At 34.0% G+C, this 19,450-nt stretch overlaps 1 protein-coding gene across 4 annotated transcripts in view; it reads right to left on the reverse strand.

The window, feature by feature from the left end:
• DENND4A (DENN domain containing 4A) overlaps positions 1-19,450 on the reverse strand; it is a 132,838-nt gene that overhangs the window by 39,341 nt on the left and 74,047 nt on the right. For 2 of the 4 annotated variants that reach the window (XM_068553905.1, XM_068553896.1), the window contains 9 exons: positions 19,337-19,437; positions 17,341-17,559; positions 16,641-16,786; positions 5,688-5,821; positions 3,080-3,215; positions 2,499-2,705; positions 2,277-2,405; positions 1,868-2,009; positions 1,332-1,463 (listed from right to left, as the gene is read on the reverse strand). In XM_068553905.1, coding sequence (XP_068410006.1) covers positions 1,332-1,463; positions 1,868-2,009; positions 2,277-2,405; positions 2,499-2,705; positions 3,080-3,215; positions 5,688-5,821; positions 16,641-16,786; positions 17,341-17,559; positions 19,337-19,437 — 1,346 coding nt within the window. The remainder of the gene's footprint in view (positions 1-1,331; positions 1,464-1,867; positions 2,010-2,276; positions 2,406-2,498; positions 2,706-3,079; positions 3,216-5,687; positions 5,822-16,640; positions 16,787-17,340; positions 17,560-19,336; positions 19,438-19,450) is intronic. The other 2 variants (XM_068553914.1, XM_068553924.1) reach the window with 2 other exon arrangements.

The raw sequence follows: 19,450 nt of genomic DNA on the forward strand, positions 1-19,450 counted from the left end.
CTTAACCTTTTTGTTTGAATCTCAAGTTCCCAGACTTATAATATAAAAGGTTGTTATGATTATATGAGTATATGACTGCATAAAAAATGGTTTTACAAACTTGCAAAGAACTATGTAAAGAAATTGTATTAAGTATCATTAGGTATTTACTTTAATATTTTTGTTGTAATTTTGAGTTTGGTATTTTTTCTAATCAGTTTCATGTCTATTTCCAAAGAAACTATAAATCACAAAATGTGAAGATAATCTTGATAAAATTCATGCTTTTATTATAAGGTTCTGCACTGCTTTAAGATGGCCTTTCTAAAGGCCACAGTCAAAAACAAAAGATGGATTTCTTCATTTTTAAGAGATAATGCCTAAGGATGACTACTACAACTCTGTGATTAAATTCACAACTGCATGAACAAGAAACAAAACCAGCCAAGGAAGAACAACATATCAACACACATAGCTTATATTTATTACTCTTAAAAGTATGCATAAAAGGAGATAGACCAACATAATGTTAAAATTTGCAGAGATAGAAGCCTCCATATTTTATTATTAATGCTTGGATTTTTAAATTTAAAGTTTCTGTCCATTAATAGGTAGCTCTTATACTGTATTCAAAAGTCATGTCTAATTTTTATAATGTAATAATGAAATGGACAGAATTATTCAAATAATTTAGGTGTGTCAGTTTTAATAATACTTAGAGAAAGCTTATGTACAAATCTTATATTTTAATGAAATTAAGTCATCTTCAGTGCTAGAATGTTACAAGTTTTATATATATTTAAAAATTTTCATTATAGCTTTTAATTTTAATACAATTTAAGACTCGCAAGAAGTTGCAAAAATAATACAGTACAGAGAGTTCCTGTGTACCCTTTATCCAGCTTCCCTGAATGATAATATCTTACATGAAACATGGGACACTGTTAAATCTTGGAAATTGATGTTGATATGGTACTATTAACTCAGATCAGGGATCTAAGTTTCTTTTTTTAAAATCCTAACAACATTAAAAAAACTATAACAACATGTTCATAATACAAAGAAGAACTTATCCTAAGAAAATGATATGATAAAGAGACCTGTGTACTATCCAGAGTTAAATGGATTATCATGGACTAAACACTCGAATACTTTCTTAAACTTTCATTTCTATTCAAATAGAGAATGAATAAAATTGCATAGTTATTAAATACAATGTCATATGCCTACCATATAAAATTAAAAAGTGATAGTTACATATATCACTGAAAATTAAAATCTAAAAAAGACAGGCTAGCAAACCTAGTTTTTAAAATGTATTGTAATAAATGTATACATAAGCACACACAAACCTGTACTAGATCTATCATCAGAAGCATACACTTTGATTAAACCCGTATTAAAAGGTGCCTGCTCCACAGTGTGTGTCCCATGACCACTATCCATGCTGCCATGACTAACAGCATCCAGGTCACTGCCATCTGCTTAAGAACACAATTTGACAGCATTTTACTACTCACGGAGATACCAAAAATACATATTAGTTTGCTGCTCAAGTTAATAATCTACTAATACTGAACATGACAAGCGTAACATAATTAGCAAAATACAACTTTAACAAAGAATCCTATTGTGAATTATTAACGAATACTAAAACAAGACCACCAAAGGTTGAAAATTTAACAGTTACAAGAAAATAAGTAAAATCTGGTGTTTTTTTAAATGGGAAGAACACTCTAATATTAGAATTTGCTTAATGGCAATAAAAACTAGAAAACATTCAATATTTTGAAACTAATTAAAATTCCTAAAAAGTGGAAATTGTAACTAGTCAATTAATTTTAAAGAAAAAGTACAACATATACATCCCTTAAAAACCTCTAATTACCTGAGAGAGTTGTTTGCGATAAATGTGCGTGTTTCTTTAAAGCTCTTTTGAACTGTGCTACTCCTAAAACAACGTTTCTCACTTTTGTCCAAAGAAAATAGCCACTACGACTCCTTGAAGGCCAGGTACTTTCCAAAACAGCCTATTCATTTGACAAAATAAAATAATCAGTAAAATAATTTTTATAAATGAACACCCACTGGCTTTAGAGTTAATTTAAAGAATAAGTAGATTGTATAATCCAAAATATCAATAGAACAACAAAAATCTTACTTCCAATTTACAAAATATATTTTAGATACTCTAAAATAAATACCAAATAACCCCTGCATCATTTATTTCTGCCATTAAACTAAGGTTGTAAAATCACAAAAGTTAGACTCTTTCTCCATCAAGTCAAAATAATTACCTTATTATAATAACCATAAGTTATGGCATTGGGGTCAATACCAGCTTTCTGCATTTCAAACAGCACTCGAACTGCAAGCACTGGCTGATCATACTGTCCACAGAGCTGCATAAGAATGCGGTAGCACACCTGGAACACAGTAATTTCGAAAGTGTACAGAATCAAAATATCTATGTACATAAATCTGGAATAAAATAATGCATTTTAAAGGATAATTGTTACCTCATCAGGTGGATCCATCTTCTTTGACTGCATTTTTTTAAGCACATCATAGGCTGCTTTCAGAGCCCTGACTTTTGAATGACATACTTTCACATAAGCTGGGAGACAAATAAACCACAGCCCGTAACAGTGATGCAGTAGACACCTAGACCACATCTGAGGAATGGAAGAGTACCTCTTGGCAATTTTATGGGCTGATTTAATTTCCTAGAAAAAATGCAAGGACCTTATTAATAAATTTGCACACTTAAGCATCCTTATCCTTAACTGAAGGCTGAACAAGTACAACTCACATGCTTTTACAATGTTTCCCTAACAAAATCTGTCTATAATTAATATATATTCAAGTCTCTGCTTTAATCTATATTATACAATATGTAAAATAATGTTCTAGGACAAGAGAACTGGTTAATTTTTTGAAGTCAGATTACTCTAAATTTTCTTCAGAATGCTTCAGGGAGCATAAATGATCTACTAATAGTTATATATGGGGTAGTAAAGTATATTAAGGGAGGAAGAGTGTCAAATTTATTTTTGTTCTAATACTTAATTACATGAAGAATACAAAATCATCGAAGCACCTGTTTTGTTCTTCTGAACATGGGAGAAGGGCTACTAGGACTACTTGATTTTGAAGGCAATTTGCTCTTTCGTGTTTGTAGAAATCCTTCAGGTCTCTCAAATAAATTGTTCCTAAGAACTGGAAATCCATTATAGCTGTTTTTGAAAAGAAAAAAAAAAAATCTCAAGCACACATAGATGATCATACTGGTTACAAGCTAAAAAAAAATTATGACCAATAACTTAACTTATTTTAACTTATTAACTTATTTTAACTATCTTTCTCCATCAGACTATGATATATATAATCAACAAATATTCATGCTAATGTTGCTTTTCTTACTATAATAATAAAAACGTAATAGCCAAATACAGATTCAAGTATATATTTTGGAGGGAAAAAAGTGAAATACATTTAAATTTTGCTGAACTTGACACCAAACTACAAAGTAACTCAAAAAAACTTTGTAAGTTAGTATTCATGTAAATAAATAGCAAACATATCAGATAGTACGGGTAAAAAAAAGGCCCACCAAATCATACTCTTTCACACAGGACAGTTATTAATATCATTGTTTGGATTAACATATTACTGTAGAACCTTACTCTTAAAAAAATGCAAATAACATAAGTCAACCAGGACAACCTATTACATTATCATGAATGGATTTATCTGGTTAGGTAAGCTGATTCAGGGCCTCATTTATGAGAAAGAAAATTGAAGAGGTTGGAGAAGAGGAACAAAGATTAGAATAGGCAACTCTATGAGGAGGTGGGCCTAATTTGGGTGCTAGAGCAGAGTGTTTGGGGCATTTAAAAGGTAGCAGCAGCTGGGAAAACGACATGCTACAACGACAGAAGAAGCCTCTGAGGAGAAAACTTACCCTACTTTAGAATATTCTTAAAGGCATATAAATAGTTTTAATTAACTAAGAAGAAAACTAACTATAATAAAAGATAAACTATATCTATTATACATTATTATAGGAAAATCCAGTAGAATAAGAAAATATTAGTAATGACTGAATGTTAAGTAGGAATAAAATAGCAATGAAGCTCAGGAAAACTATGTCCCCTAAGAAAATTCACTGTATGTACATGGTGTGATAATAAGACCATTCTGTGTATCTTATGGAAACTTACTGTCTTATCATTTTATACAGACAATGTAAGTATATGAGTTACCTCCTGCTAACAGGATCCACTGTGCCCATTAAAGACACTTAAGGTTTTTTCCAATGATGGGTATGATTACACCAAAATTATATTAGTAGTCTCAAGGAAAAAAAAAATGACTTAGATTCTTTAAAAAATGGGAACTTTTTAAGCTAAGTTATTTTCTTATTAAAGGACTAAATCTAAAGGTAAATTTTAAATTAAAAAGTTAAAACCAAACCACAAAAAGAAAAACAAACTATATTAGTGAAATATACCAAAAGAAGTCTTAGAAGTATATAATGTACGAAAGAGATAAAAGAAATGAGATCTTGTTTAGAAAGAAAAAGAAGAGAAATTATGAGAAATATTTTAAATGTCTTTGAGAAAAGGCAGACTTCTAAAAATTGATATAAGCAATATCATCAATATATAAAAATTAAGGGTAGGAATCAGGTGGTTTATGAATTAATCAACATTCACAAACATCTGTTACACCACTTTTTCATCTGTAAAAAGAAGAATCCAATCCAAGTTATAAATGAGGATGTCCTGAAAAATCCCTTTTCAATGAAAATAACAAACTGTGACTTAATGAATAATAGATGTGAAATGGTTTTAGAATCTTTAAATAAGAAATTATTATTGAAGAATTTAAAAAATCTAAAAGGAAATGCCATTTTAATGGTATACTAGAAACTACCTCTAGTTATAACAAATGTTATATATAATATATATCTGTGTGTATATATATAAATACATATATAGATATACAGATGTATAATAAATCTACCTCTATCATAACCCTATCACTGCGCTCAGAGTTTTCCTCTTTCCCACTAGACTTGAAAACGAGACCAGTGGATCATTCAAGTCTATACCAAGCACTTAGCACAGTACCTGACCAAATTTCCTAAATTAACAATGACCAATCCCAATAGTTCTGAATTTCCTTGACTTTATAAAACTCATGGAAAAATTAAAAGCCTAAAAAAATCATATCATCCAAATCAAGGCCACAAATATCGACTCTAAATTAGATTTAATCCTTTTTTAAAAAATTGAAGTATAGTTGATAATCCTTTTGTAAACCAAGGTTACATTAACCAGCCTGTGTTGGGGGAGGGGATGAAAGTGAGGAAACCAGCCTTAGGGAGAAACAAAAATAAAAATTCTGTAATAAAAGTGCTGCATTTTGGTGGGGTGGGCCCTAACTTCTTAATCAACATTTATGAGAACATATACTTATGCAGATATAGAGAGCTTCTTAAGTCTATAGAATGCAAAATTATATATTTTTTCTTTTTATACCTCAAAACTTAGTAATGGATGTGGGATAAGCTTGCTTACCACCTAAAAATTAGGGATCTGTAAAGTTTGGATTTTTGAAAATACCACAGTCCTTAGAAAGCTACGTCACAGATGATGGATTGCTTCTCTCTTTCAATCTCAAACATTCTGCCTCTTGAATACCTGTACTGTAAAGGGGGTTCTTCACCATTGGGTAGATGGGGGATCTCAGGTGGTGTTACAAAAACAGTATGTTCACTTTTGAAAGATTCATCCAGTTCTATAAGTCGCACTTCACCACTCTTGTCCATATCCACCTGAAGGAGTTTAAAAAACATACATTAAAAAAATACATTCGCCAGACAAGTGTTTGTTTATAGGGGAATGGTTAAATAAACCATTTACACAACTGGATACTAAGGAACTATTTTTTTTAAAAAAAAGAATGAGCAAGTTCTCTACGTAGCACTATATAAAGCTCTCCAGGATAATTAAGTGAAAATAATAAGATGCAGGACAATGTATATAGTATACTATCTTTTAAGTAAGAAAGAGGGAAAAATTTTTTAAATTAAAAAAAAAAAGAAAGAGGGAAAAATAAGAACACATATTCATTTTTTGCTTGTAGTCACATAAAGGAATACTTAAAAAAAAAAAAAAGGGAATTCCCTGGCTGTCCAGTGGTTAGGACGCTGCGCTTCCACTGCAGGGGGCGCAGGTTCGATCCCTGGGCGGGAACTAAGATCCTGCATGCCACACAGCAGCGTGGCCAAAAATAGGAAAAAAAAAAAAAAAGTAATTATCTATTTGGCTAAGAGGAGATGAAGGGAGTGGACAAGAATGGGACAGGACCAGATTTCCCAATATATACCTTTTAATGTTATTTTTGCATTTTGAATAATGAAAATTTATTCAAGAAATACTATTTTTAAAAATATTATTATATTAACATATAATAATATTAAAACGTACGTGTGTGTGTGTTGAGAATACTGGGTTCTGTCTTTGATTTCTACTAAATATAACAAATTTCCCTAAGTTCTTCCAGCATTTGTAGAAGCACATTTGAATTAAATTCTAGTCACATCAATATTTAAAGCATTTTAGTAGTACTATTTCCCCTAGATACTCTATGGTAAGGTAATAGTCATAAAAAATAAAAACTTCATAGAATCTAAACTTCCCAAAAGGCACTCATAAACTAAAGAGCACAACACTGACATTAATTTAAACCAGATGTCAAACACATGACAAAATATAACCCAGAGAACTTTTCCAGGTTAGACAGAATTAATGTCACATACCAGCCAGGAATAAATGGGAAAACAAGAATTATTAACAAGTTAAATCTTAAGATAAGGATTTAGGGCAGAGTATACCAAAAAAGGACAGGGACAGCTTTAAAGTTTTTCTAACTTTTAGGAAGAGTTGATACATTCAGAGTCTTCTTTTATAAATTGTTGTTTACAATTTCACAGCATTACATGCTGTAATCTCTAGTATTAAAGAATGTTTTTAATGGTGTATCCAGACATTTTAGACAACAATTAAGGCGTGTTTCAGAATTATAATTAATGACAGGAGAAAATGTTCACAAAATAATGATAAATGAAAAAATCAGACTACCAAATAATACAAATGTGTGTGTGTGTGTATACACACACACACAGAGTGTGCTTCTAATTTTCTTAAGAGTGTGCATATATCTGTTATATAGGTATATTTCTGGGTGTGCACACTTTCTCTCATACACACAGATGCACATACACATCTGTTATCAAAATGTTACCGATGGGTGATGGTATTACTGGCAATTAATTTTCTTTATATTGTTATTTGCTTTCCAATTAAAAATAATGAATATTATTTTTATTTGCTTTTTAAAAATTACAAAAGTAATAAATGCTCAGAATAAAAATTTAAACAAGGCAGACTATATTGCTTTTAGAATAAGCACTTATTTCAATTCTGTTGAAGGATATTTGAAAGTTAATCAGTATAAAAGAAGGTGCCTTTCTTTTTAGCCTGTCAAAAAGACTTTAATATGGTAAAACTAGCAATGATACAACAAATATAGTAAGTTGGATAATCACAAACCCTGCTGGTACTCAAAACTGGTACAGTCTTTTTTAGAAAGCAAGATGTGTTTAAACGTTATTCTTTCTTAGAATAAGTTCTAAGAAAATAACCTAACATGAAAAAAAGCTATCAGTATGAAAGATGTTTTTTTTTGTAGGACTGCAATAGCAATAAATTGGAAGTCATCTGCATGTCAAAAAATAGGTAAATGAATAACGGATGACACAGATGAAATATACAATCATTCAAAATGAAAAGAGTGAAGGTTATGCAGACTCCTGGTTGAACAAGACAAATTAAACACAACAATTTACCTTCAATCCTTCCTGAAATCTCACCAAAATGAGAGTAAGGAGATTAAAAAACAACGACAATGACAAAATGAACTGGAGAGAAGACAACAGCAGAGCTGAGTTCAAAACATTTTAGAAGCTGCAAAGTAGACTGATGAGACCTGTGAAAGCTGAAAGCCACATATCTGGCACTGGTGAGGGGATAGAGGAGAACACCCAAATAGTCAGCCGTTTTGCTCTACGGAGCACCAGAAAGGTCAGGAATGAAAAGCATGATGCCCCTGAAGATGGGAGGGCAAGTGGGGTTGAATTGGGAGAATTAGTTAAATCCTGCATTTAAGAACTCCTAGATCCCTTGCCCAACCCAGTATAGTTAGGCCACTACCTCTCCGCAACATGGCATAAGACTAGGTTGGGTCTTTCTGAGTGAAGAACCAGAGGGACTTTAGACTTGAGGACGCTGGGCAGAGCTGAGGAAGATGAAGAAGGTTAATAAAAACAGGTGAAGTGAGTAAAAGCCTACATGTGACAACAAGTGGAAAATCTTAGTTACCTTCCCCACTCAGCTCTGAGAATCCTTGCAGTCAGGCTTATGTACTCCAGGCTTGAGACTGGAGATACCTCCTGGGGAAACTACGTAGCCTAAAAGAAAAGAACTGCAGACACTGATCAAATAGGGACTCTAATGAAATAGTTGAGTTCCTTTATGATCATCAGTCTCATACCTAAGGAAGCTCCAAGCCCCACCCTCCCAGAAAGAGCTCTAATGAGTTCTCTGTGCCTAACACTTGACAACAAATACCAACCAAAGATCACACAAAAAACCAATAACTTGAAATAGAATAAAGTAAACAAATATTAAAAGGTAATTTAGAAGAAGCAGAGACAATGCAAGGGGGAAAAAAACCTTCAAAACAACTAAAATGAATAAGCCTACACCCGTGAAACAAGAAGATGCTATAAGCAAGGAGCACTCAAGGACTTCCCTGATTAAGTGGTTAAGACTCTGCGCTCCCAATGCAGGGGGCCTGGGTTCAATCCCTGGTCAGGGAACTAGATCCCACATGCATGCCGCAACTAAGGAGCCCGCCTGCCACAACTAAGGAGCCCGCCTGCCACAACTAAGACCTGGTGCAACCAAATAAATAAAAATAAATAAAATAAAAATAAATATTTACAAAGAAAGAAAAAAAAGAAAGGAACATTCAGAGAATGAAAAGGAGCTATGGAAATTACAAACATGATAGCAGAGGTAAAATGTATACTATAATGGATGAAAGATAAAATTGAAGAAATCTCCCAGAAAGTGGAGATGAATGACAGAGAGGCAGAAAATGGGATGGGGAAAAAAAAAAAAGAAAAAAAGAAAATTAAGCAGATCAGGCCAGGAGGGCCAATATACAAATATGTATTTCAGAACCAGAGAACAGAGAAAGTGGAGGAAAGAAAAAGAAAGAAAAAAATGCAAGAAAATTCCCCACAATTTGAAGGCCATGAGTCCATAGATTAAAAGGGCCTACAAGTGTCCAACTCAGAGATGAAAAGAAGGCTGACACCAGGCATATCCTTGTGATTTCAGAATATCAGGGATCTTAAATGCTTCCAGACAGAAAAAGAGATTGGGCACAGAAGATCAGAAATCAAGATACTGTTAGACTAGATGTTATTCTCAACAATAACAATCCAGAAGACAATGCAGTAATGACTTGATTTTACATCCGACCAAATTAGCATTCAAGTATTAAGGCAGAATAATGAAATTTGCAAACAGGCAGGGCATCAAAAAATGTATCTCCCATGTACTCTTTCTCACTAAACTACTGAAAGTTGTGATTCACCATAACAAGGAAATAAACCAAGAAAGAAGTTACTGAAGCCAGAAAGCAGGGGATACAAATCCGGAGAGAGGTCAGTATAATTCCAAGATGATGGTGAATGACAGACTAGAAAGCAGTCAGTTCAGACTGGAACACAAAGATGGAAAGCTCCAGCAAGAACTTAAAAAAAAAAAAACAAAAAAACCCAACAAACGGATAGATTACTTATTATATTAGAAAAATTGAGAGATTTTAGATTTTTTACCTTCATAGAAGAGTTTGGAGATGAATTAATAATACACACAAAACAAGAAATATAGCAATTATTAACTTCAGGGAAAACAAAAGTCCATACATAAAAGGAAATTTAACTACAATATATATATGGCCTACCTGTGATTATATACAGTGATAAAAATATTAACATTGAACAACCATCTGACCAACTACATTGGGAGAATTTTGGTGATGGTGGTAAATATGACATTAATAGATAATATATAAAACAATAAGCAGCAATAACAACACATTATTTGGAAATCTTAAGGAAAATGACTGATGAAATGGCTGAAAGAGAAAGTGCTTACCTTTGGGAACAGAAACTAGGGGTGGGAAATAGAACTACCATATGACCCAGCAATCCCACTCCTGGGCATATACCTGGAGAAAACCATAATTCAAAAAGATACATACACTCCAATGTTCATTGCAGCACTATTTACAATAGCCAGGACATGGAAGCAACCTAAATGTCCATCAACAGAGGAATGGATAAAGAAGATGTGGTACATAGATACAATGGAGTATCACTCAGCCATAAAAAAAGAACAAAATAATTCCATTTGCAGCAACATGGATGGACCTAGAGATTGTCATTCTGAGTGAAGTAAGTCAGACTGAGGAAGGCAAATATCCTATGATGTCGCTTCTATGTGGAATCATAAAAAAGGGTACAAATGAATTTATTTACAAAACATAAGTAGAGGCACGGATGTAGAAAAAAAACTTATGGTTACCATGGGATGGGGCGGGAGGGATAAACTGGGAGATTGCAACTGACATATACACACTACTATATATAAAATAGATAACTAACAGGAACCTGCTGTATAGCACAGGGAACTCCCCTCAATACTCTGTAATGGCCTATATGGGAAAGAATCTTAAAAAAAAAAAAAAAGAGTGGATATATGTATAACTGATTCACTTTGCTGCACACCTGAAACTAACACAACATTGTAAATCAACTATACACCAATAAAAATTAAAAAAAAAAAAAAAAAGAAAGAAACTAGGGGTGGGGAAAAAATGTGACCTAAGCCTTGTAAAATCATTTGACTTTTTAAACTAGGCTATGTTTTACTTTTTAGAGATTTGGCAGCATATAAAAAATGTTTATAAGATCTGGTTATGTGAAAAATTAGGAAGTATACTATAATTCTGTAAAAACATTGAAAGTAAATGTAAAGTGGATATTAGGGTACTGGGCTTATGGAGTTTTTCCTCCCTTTTATTTTCCACACTTCCTGTTACTTTACAAAACAACATTAGGAACATGTCAATGATAACTCAAAATCACTGGTATCCCTAGTAGGATATGGTATCCATGGACAACCCAAGAGCAAATGAGAAGCTCTATACACAAACATTTTTATGCAGATGAAATGGGGTTAATGTAATTATAAGGGCAGCAATGATAACAAAGTAGAAGAGATGGACTAGAATAAAAAGGTTACTCTGGTCCAACAAATACCCAAGGTCATTAGAAAGGAAGCTGGAAACTACTCCGGTCTCCATAATGGAACATTATAAGAGAACTACTTGTCTGGGAGCACCAGGTGCTTTTAAATTTTTATTTATTTATCAGCTTCTCCCTGTCAGACCTGTGTCTTTGCTTGCATAGAAAAAAATCTGTGGACATGGACAACTACCCTAATTCTAAGTATAGTAAAGTCTACTAAAATATTACAATTGTGCTCTGTAAATTCAGTACCTTGGTAAAAGATATTTCCCCTAGCTTGTCTACCAATAGAAGCTCATTTCAACATTACAAAAACAGCCATGTAATAAATCCTCCATTTAACAGTTGGGCATTTCTGTCTTTTGGAAAGCACAGTGACATCTGTCTCTATTGGGAGAAAAAAGAAATCCAACACCCATGGCAGGATAAAATTAAAATAATTTTCATATTCTCTTCATATTTTTTCACAAGACATTAAAATGCTCAGAAAACACTGCAGAGGAATGCTTGGGAAACCAAGAAAAACCTTACCAGGCTATTTGTTGCACAAAACTGCTTTTAGTTAAGCTGCATCCTATAGGAACAGATTGTAAGGATTTAAAATACAATCATATGAAGAACAAGAACACATGGTTCTTAAATTAGTCATAAATGAAACTCAAATAATTTTCATACATTGTTTTTCTTACTCCTATTCAGGATTACTCACTCCAGCTTTTTAAAAGTTGGTCAAATGTTTTCCGTTTGGATAGGCTAAGATCAAAAGAGGAATATATCCAATTTCTGTTCAATCTTAGTCATGGATTCTGCTCAATCTTAAGCACTTAATGCACATCTAATATTATTTACTTTTCATAGCTAAACTGCCAGAGGTAAGGGGATCTGTTCACTTAAAAAATTAAGCTCAAAGTCACTCAACTAAGGAATAACCCCACATGAATGTCTATTTTAAAAGTATTACTGATATTCAAAAACCGTTTACAGATTAAAAGTAAGCACTGACTTGCTGTGTTGAATGCACTTAAACTGTGGTATTAAAATATGAAAAGTAGTAACAGCACTGTGTAATTATTTATTTCAGAGAGTTCTGCTTAATAATACTAGGAATACAATTAACCTCTACTCTCACTATATATGAAGATTAAGATATATTTTATGACATCACAAATAAAATAAGATCATTTTTAACTAAAAAAAAGATATATTTTGGATTTTGTTACATTTTGTTATTTTCTCTAATAAAACAGTTCTTTGAATTATAATAAAGCAAATACAAGTAACTATGTTTTAGTGAGTTAATTTTCAGTTTTGATTTTCTTAATAATCATCAAAATCTTTAAGTATAACATTAATCCATTATATATAAGCGGTATTTTGTTGAATCTAGACTTTGAATGGGTAAATAGCATTTTAGGAAAACAATCTGCCTAGAAACAATAATTACACATTTAATTGGATTGTTTCTTTTTTGAGACTTCTCAGAATTTATATTCTTTAAGCAATCACTCCAGTCACGCCTCGCATTTTGACTCTTATCAACTAAATAACAGGTGACCTATTTTCAGAAAATCCTAGACAATATAAAATAGTAATTATCAGTAATAAAATATTCTCCTTAGAACATGATACCCTAAGTACCTTGCCAAATTATGTCATGTATGTCTTACAATATTAATGAGTATTTTTTAAACCATGTGATAGTATTATATGAGTTCTTAGCTGAAACACAAACTTGTGAAAACAAGACACATAAAATGAGCAAAAAGTAAAACGGAACAATACAAGATTTCTCTCTTCTGCACTGTTAACTGGATTCTTCCAACTAATTCAGTATTCCTATATGGATTAATAAATCTATTGGCTAAAGCATGCTATTAGCAAAACCCTGTCACTAATTTGGTCCCTTATGATTCAGTTGACTTGGCACAAGGAACAACTGTTACCCAAACACATGCCACTGTTCACAATGGCAGCTCAGTGAGTACATACAGATGACCAGTGGAAGCCCAGCACGATAGAGGAAAAACCTTCAAGGTACATGCTGGTCAGAAACATCATTTTTATTTACAAAAACCAACACAATTATTCCTGTAAAAAGGGATTTAGAGAAATTATTCTTTAAAGCATACTCTTCTATTCATTGTACACCTTTTCTATTTAAAGCACAACTTTCTATTTATTTATTCTATTAATATTTAACTTTATAAGCAAGAAATAAGGCAAACTTAAAAATTTGATTAAAATACTGAAAACCAGGTTCTTAGTAAATGCTGCAATGAAGACAAAACTATCAAGGAGCTATAATATTAATTCTCAAAATAAACAAGATTTCAAAGCTTTATACAGGCAGAACTCAACTTACAAAAAGGCAGAGTTCTAAAAGTCTGTCTATAGGGACTTCCCTGGTGGTCCAGCGGTTAAGACTTTGTGCTCCCAATGCAGGGGGCCTGGGTTCAATCCCTGTTCAGGGAACTAGATCCCGCATGCTGCAACGAAGCTCCCGCACGTGGCAATGAAGATCCCGTGTGCCGCAACTAAGACCCAGTGCAGCCAGATAAATAAATAAGTAAATAAATAAATTTTTAAAAAATTAGTTATTGGGCTTCCCTGGTGGCGCAGTGGTTGAGAGTCTGCCTGCTGATGCAGGGGACACGGGTTCGAGCCCTGGTCTGGGAGGATCCCACGTGCCGCGGAGCAACTGGGCCCGTGAGCCACAACTACTGAGCCTGCGCGTCTGGAGCCTGTGCTCCGCAACAAGAGAGGCCGCGATGGTGAAGAGGCCCGCGCACCGCGATGAAGAGTGGCCCCCGCTTGCCGCAACTGGAGGAAGCCCTCGCACAGAGGCGAAGACCCAACATAGCCAAAAATAAATATAAAAATAAATAAATAAATAAAAGAGCCTTCCCTAAATTAAAAAAAAAAATTTTATTTATTTATTTATTTATTTTTGACTGCGTTGGGTCTTTGTTGCTGCACGTGGGCTTTCTCTAGTTGTGTCGAGCGGGGGCTATTCTTCGTTGCAGTGCGCGGGCTTCTCATTGTGGTGACTTCTCTTGTTGCGGAGCACAGGTTCTAGGCGCGCGGGCTTCAGTAGCTGTGGCTCGTGGGCTCAGTAGTTGTGCCTCCTGGGCCCTAGAGCGCAGGCTCAGGAGTTGTGGCGCACGGGATTAGTTGCTCTGTGGCATGTGGGAACCCGTGTACCCTGCATTGGCAGGCGGATTCTTAACCACTGCACCACCAGGGAAGTCCAATAAATATTTTTTAAAAAATAAAAATTAAAAAAAAGTCTGTCTACAAATAGGTTATTCAAAATACAGAAAATGAATTTCCCCTCAAAACAATATCCTTTCTAGGGTGATAGAAATGTTCTATGTTTTGGAGTCATGGTTACATGGAAATCTATATTTGCCAAAACTTATCAAACTACACACTTCAAAGGTGCATTTATTGTTTGTATATTATACTACAATAAATTTGGACTTTAAAAAATGTCCTAAAAGGTGGTTAGAATATCAATCCACCAAAAAGAAATTTAATACATATTTCTAGCACAACACTGTAGCCATGCACCATCTGAACTACAGCTAATCACCACATATATCAGTGTTTCTGTGGGAAAATGAATTATGAGTTCTAAGCAAATACTGACATATATCCATCTTTTCCCTATTCTAAAGCATTTCAAGGACTAGGGTAGATATTTCTGGGCATCTTAGCTTGTTAACTCTCTATCAGCACCAGAAACAGTATTTCTCCACATCAATCATCCCTCAGGTGTTCCAATTTGAAGGAAAATGTAAATTCCTCCACAAGGCTCTGAACTTGTTCCTGTTCTTCATATGTGTAAGTCATTCAGAAGTTGAACATTTCTACATCATGCAGTAATAAAACCAAATTAACTACTAATCTATAAACTGTAATAAAAACCAGAAAAATATAAAAATCGTCATAAATTTTCCTACTTTATAGTTCATACAACACTACTCTGAACACTGTGAAAAATGCAGTTATAATGATCTCTCCTCACAATACTTTTAAAACGTACATAAGAAAACAACACAGAAAGACTAAATGACTTGACTAAAGTCACAAGTAGGAACCCTGAGATCAAAGTTCTCCTGATTCCCAATGCAGTGTTTTTCCTTCTACATCTTGCATGATGAAAATCATTTTTATAAGACACATATGGCACTTATTAATTTGATCAATCCCTCCATATGTAACAATCTCCCATCTCCAACACCACTCCTCCTCCATGCATATGACTCCTTCACCCTAATTTGGCTTTGACAACTCCTTCCAGACCAACCCTCTGCCCCACCAGGCTGACATCTCCCTCATCCAGATTAAACTATGATACCCCATTTGCTGGGCCTACCCAGTGGGGACACTGTCCTTGCCTTGCTTAGACTCTGCACTCTGTGCTGTCCTCATGTCTGCATGGACGCATCCTGTTTAGGTTCTGACCCCTGGAAATAGTCTGTCCTCCAGCGTGGACACTCTCTTTATCCTGCTCGTCCTCTGGTCCCCCATGCTAGGCCACCCCCTGCATGGATAGATGCTCTCCTCACCTGGCTTGGGCTCCAACACCCCATGCTAGGCTGCTCCTCCTTCTTCACCCATTCAGGTTTTGACACCCCTCTTTGAGCCACTGTTTCCCAAGCTCCTCTCTATCCACCATGGATACCCACTTTGCTCTATCCCACTAATGATAGCGGACTACAGGGGCAGGAAAGGTTTCACACATGAATTTAATATACTAGAATTAATTCACTTAATTTATGCTACAAATGCACTCCCAAATTGTAGAAATATTCAGGTGAAATGTTATGTTCTACACCTACTCTCAGCATGTGACAATCCACCTTAGACCAAAAGGAGAGGTGAAAATTAAGGATGATCAAGTTAGAGGTCCATAGGCTTGGACAAAGCTCCCATAGTCTGTAAGTGGACAGGCAGTGTTACAGACCTGGTTGCTAAAATAAAACTCATAATTTGGTAAAATCCTGCAAAGTACTCTTAAGAGGTTGTGGTCTATAACATCTAGTAGGCCACCAAAACTTTCATAATAAAGGGTCAGTGATGAAATGGAATTAATTTAAATTTTGTTAAAAGTTGGTTAAGTTATAAATAGAAACTGTAACTCATAACATTTATAATAGTCACACAAAATAAGTTACGGCACTGTAGACATACTATTACTTACTTTATCTACACAATCATCAAAAAACGCCAGGCTTGCATCTTTATCACTGACAAAAGAACATTCCTCAATGAAGCGAATAAACATTTGTGTTTTGGTCATCATGTTATAGAATTTCTGATGTGACCGGTCCCGGCTTCTTAAGAAAGCTGTTCAACATAAATTTGTAATGTTAGCATATATAATATCATTTATAGATTCAGAGAATTTTTGAGCTAGAAGGAACTAGATCAACCATGTCATCTATACCCCCCACAGCCTACTATTTTGCAGAAAAAGAAACTAACACCCCTGAAGGGGAAGTAACCTGACCAAGATAGCAATAGGAAAGGAACTTGAACCCAGATCTTTCAAATCCCCCAACCCAGGGGCTCCTCCACTTGCCCAACACCACCAGGCTGCCCTGAAAGCTAAAAGCATCAATATCTTAACGCATCTGTGACACAACAGAGTGCAGTGGTACATGGTTAGGAAGCTCTGTACTTTTCAAATAGTCTCTTCTGCATATTTGCTAATGGGATTATATCTAATGTGCCTGAGAAATAACCAGTCCTATGGAAATGGATTACCAACTGAGCTGATACTCACATACTCCTGAAATAGATAAGTATATTTTGATAAATATGAGCTACTAACCCAGAAAGCAATCATCATAAGGTTAAGCTCAATAATATGAAAGCTGTAGTACTATGCAATCACTCACCTTGTAGGGCAAAAAGAGAGGCTGCATCTGTGGCTGTCTCAGATGGGGCTTGTGTTATTGGTCTTAAGTATGATCTATAACCTTTTAAAATAGAGGCCATGAAACATAAAAATGCCTCTTGGATTTCCAAATCTATCATGTGCAACCTCTTTCCAGAATTAAAATCATAATCATTCATTGCTAAGTCCATTAGTCCATCGTCTCTTGGTCTCTGCTGCACTGTGAAGAAATACAGTGTTAATGTTTTCCCCAGAACTGTCAAAATTAATGTTCATAAAGGTATCAATTATAAATCCACTGCATATGTAATTCAAGTCATTATGCTGCATACCTTAAACTTGTACAGTCCTGTATGTCAATTATATCTCAATAAAATTGAAAGAAAAATAATAAATGTGTTGTGTTTTCAAAAGGGCTCACGCTCCTTCAACCCTTTGTTTACATAACTCCTTAATATATAACCCTAGCAAAACTTGAATTTGGTCTGAGGATAAGGATGGTAGTAATGGTCAATGTTAACTTCCTGATTTTCATGGTTATAGCATACTGCAGTGATACAGAATGTACTTATTGGTAGGAAATACACTTCATTTGGAGATGATGGGGACATCTATTCTCAAAAGGTCACAGAAACAAAGTTTGTGATTGCCTCAAAATTTTAAAACTTCTTAAAATATGAGGAACAATAAATCATCTTAGGGAGGTTTTTTTGGAGTTCTTATTGTTTAAGAAAGTAAAAGTTCGTGGGCACTGGAATGGAAGGCCTAGGTTTTAATCCTAGCTTCATCCTTATTAACTGTATGATCTCTGACAAGCTACCTCCCTCAAACTTAGTATCTTCACAGTTGTAAAGACAAAAGAATGTATGTGAAAGTGCTCTGAAGCTGTAAAGTGATATATAATCCTGAATAACAATATCAGTATTGTTTAAACCTGTAATTTTAAGCTGTAAGAGTCTACCCTTCAGTAGAGCCAGATGGGTTATTTCACTTATTTTAATAATACTTAAATACTGCTACAAAAGCTGCTGGACTTCTCAGTTATTCAAAAGAAGCACATGAATTTTTAGAAAGCAATTAACTAAGTAGCTTAAATAAAATTCCATACATAATTTATTTGTTCCATAGTATAAAATTTGTTCCATTTGATGTCATTTTTTCATATCCCAATACTTATGAGCCACTTCTGAATTATCTACTTGTTATAAGGTTTACTTTGTAAACACTGTCTTTTTCCATGTCTCTTTCCAACTATTCTATAGGCACCCTTGAACCCTTGAGGATGTAGGCCACCTCCCATGTTTATATTTCACCTAATACATAAATGAGAACCTCAACTATTGCTGCACCATTACTGACCATTTTTTATACAATAAGTATTAAATTATGAACCCTGAATGGACTGTTGGTATAAAATACCAAGAGGATTAGATACATGAAGGCTTAATTCCTCTTATTGGTAATTCTGGATCACTATCAAGATACTCTTATTGTAAGCTTTGAACTGAAATTCTCCATATCCTAATCAATTTTCACTTTAATTAATTTCCGAATGCTTCTGGCAAGCTTCTATTTTCAAATTATTTGAGGTAAGCACAGCATTAAGATCTACTGAAGGTGAAAAGCACATGACCTTGCTCTCAACCCACAAAAATCATCAGCATTTTCTAATGTCATTTAAACCATCTGTCTTAGATTTTCAAAACTAACTTTCTATTCTATGTATAAAGAAAATACACAAGTAGAAACCAGTATTTTTTCCATAGTATTTGAAAATAATCACCTTAATCTCTTTTTGAATTTTATTATGATGTAAAATATTAACTTTGTAAATCTCCCACTCAGCTTCTAAAAAATTTTGCTTTAATGCTCATTTGCCTTTAAGATTGTAAAAACACTTTCCTTTAGGTAAACACCATCCTTTTACACGTAAGGCAAAGTTGCTGGAGTCCTTTCTTCAGATTAAATTACTTCCTTTAATTAAATTATACACTTACATTTTGCCAACTGCTGGTGCAAATTATTCAGTGTGTTCATCAGATTTTTACATGGTTTCTTTGGAAGTACCTTCCAGGCTACATTTTTCTTGTCACCAGTTCTGAGATTAAATG

Source organism: Eschrichtius robustus, chromosome 1, assembly GCF_028021215.1.
Source record: "Eschrichtius robustus isolate mEscRob2 chromosome 1, mEscRob2.pri, whole genome shotgun sequence".
Classification (NCBI taxonomy): domain Eukaryota; kingdom Metazoa; phylum Chordata; class Mammalia; order Artiodactyla; family Eschrichtiidae; genus Eschrichtius; species Eschrichtius robustus.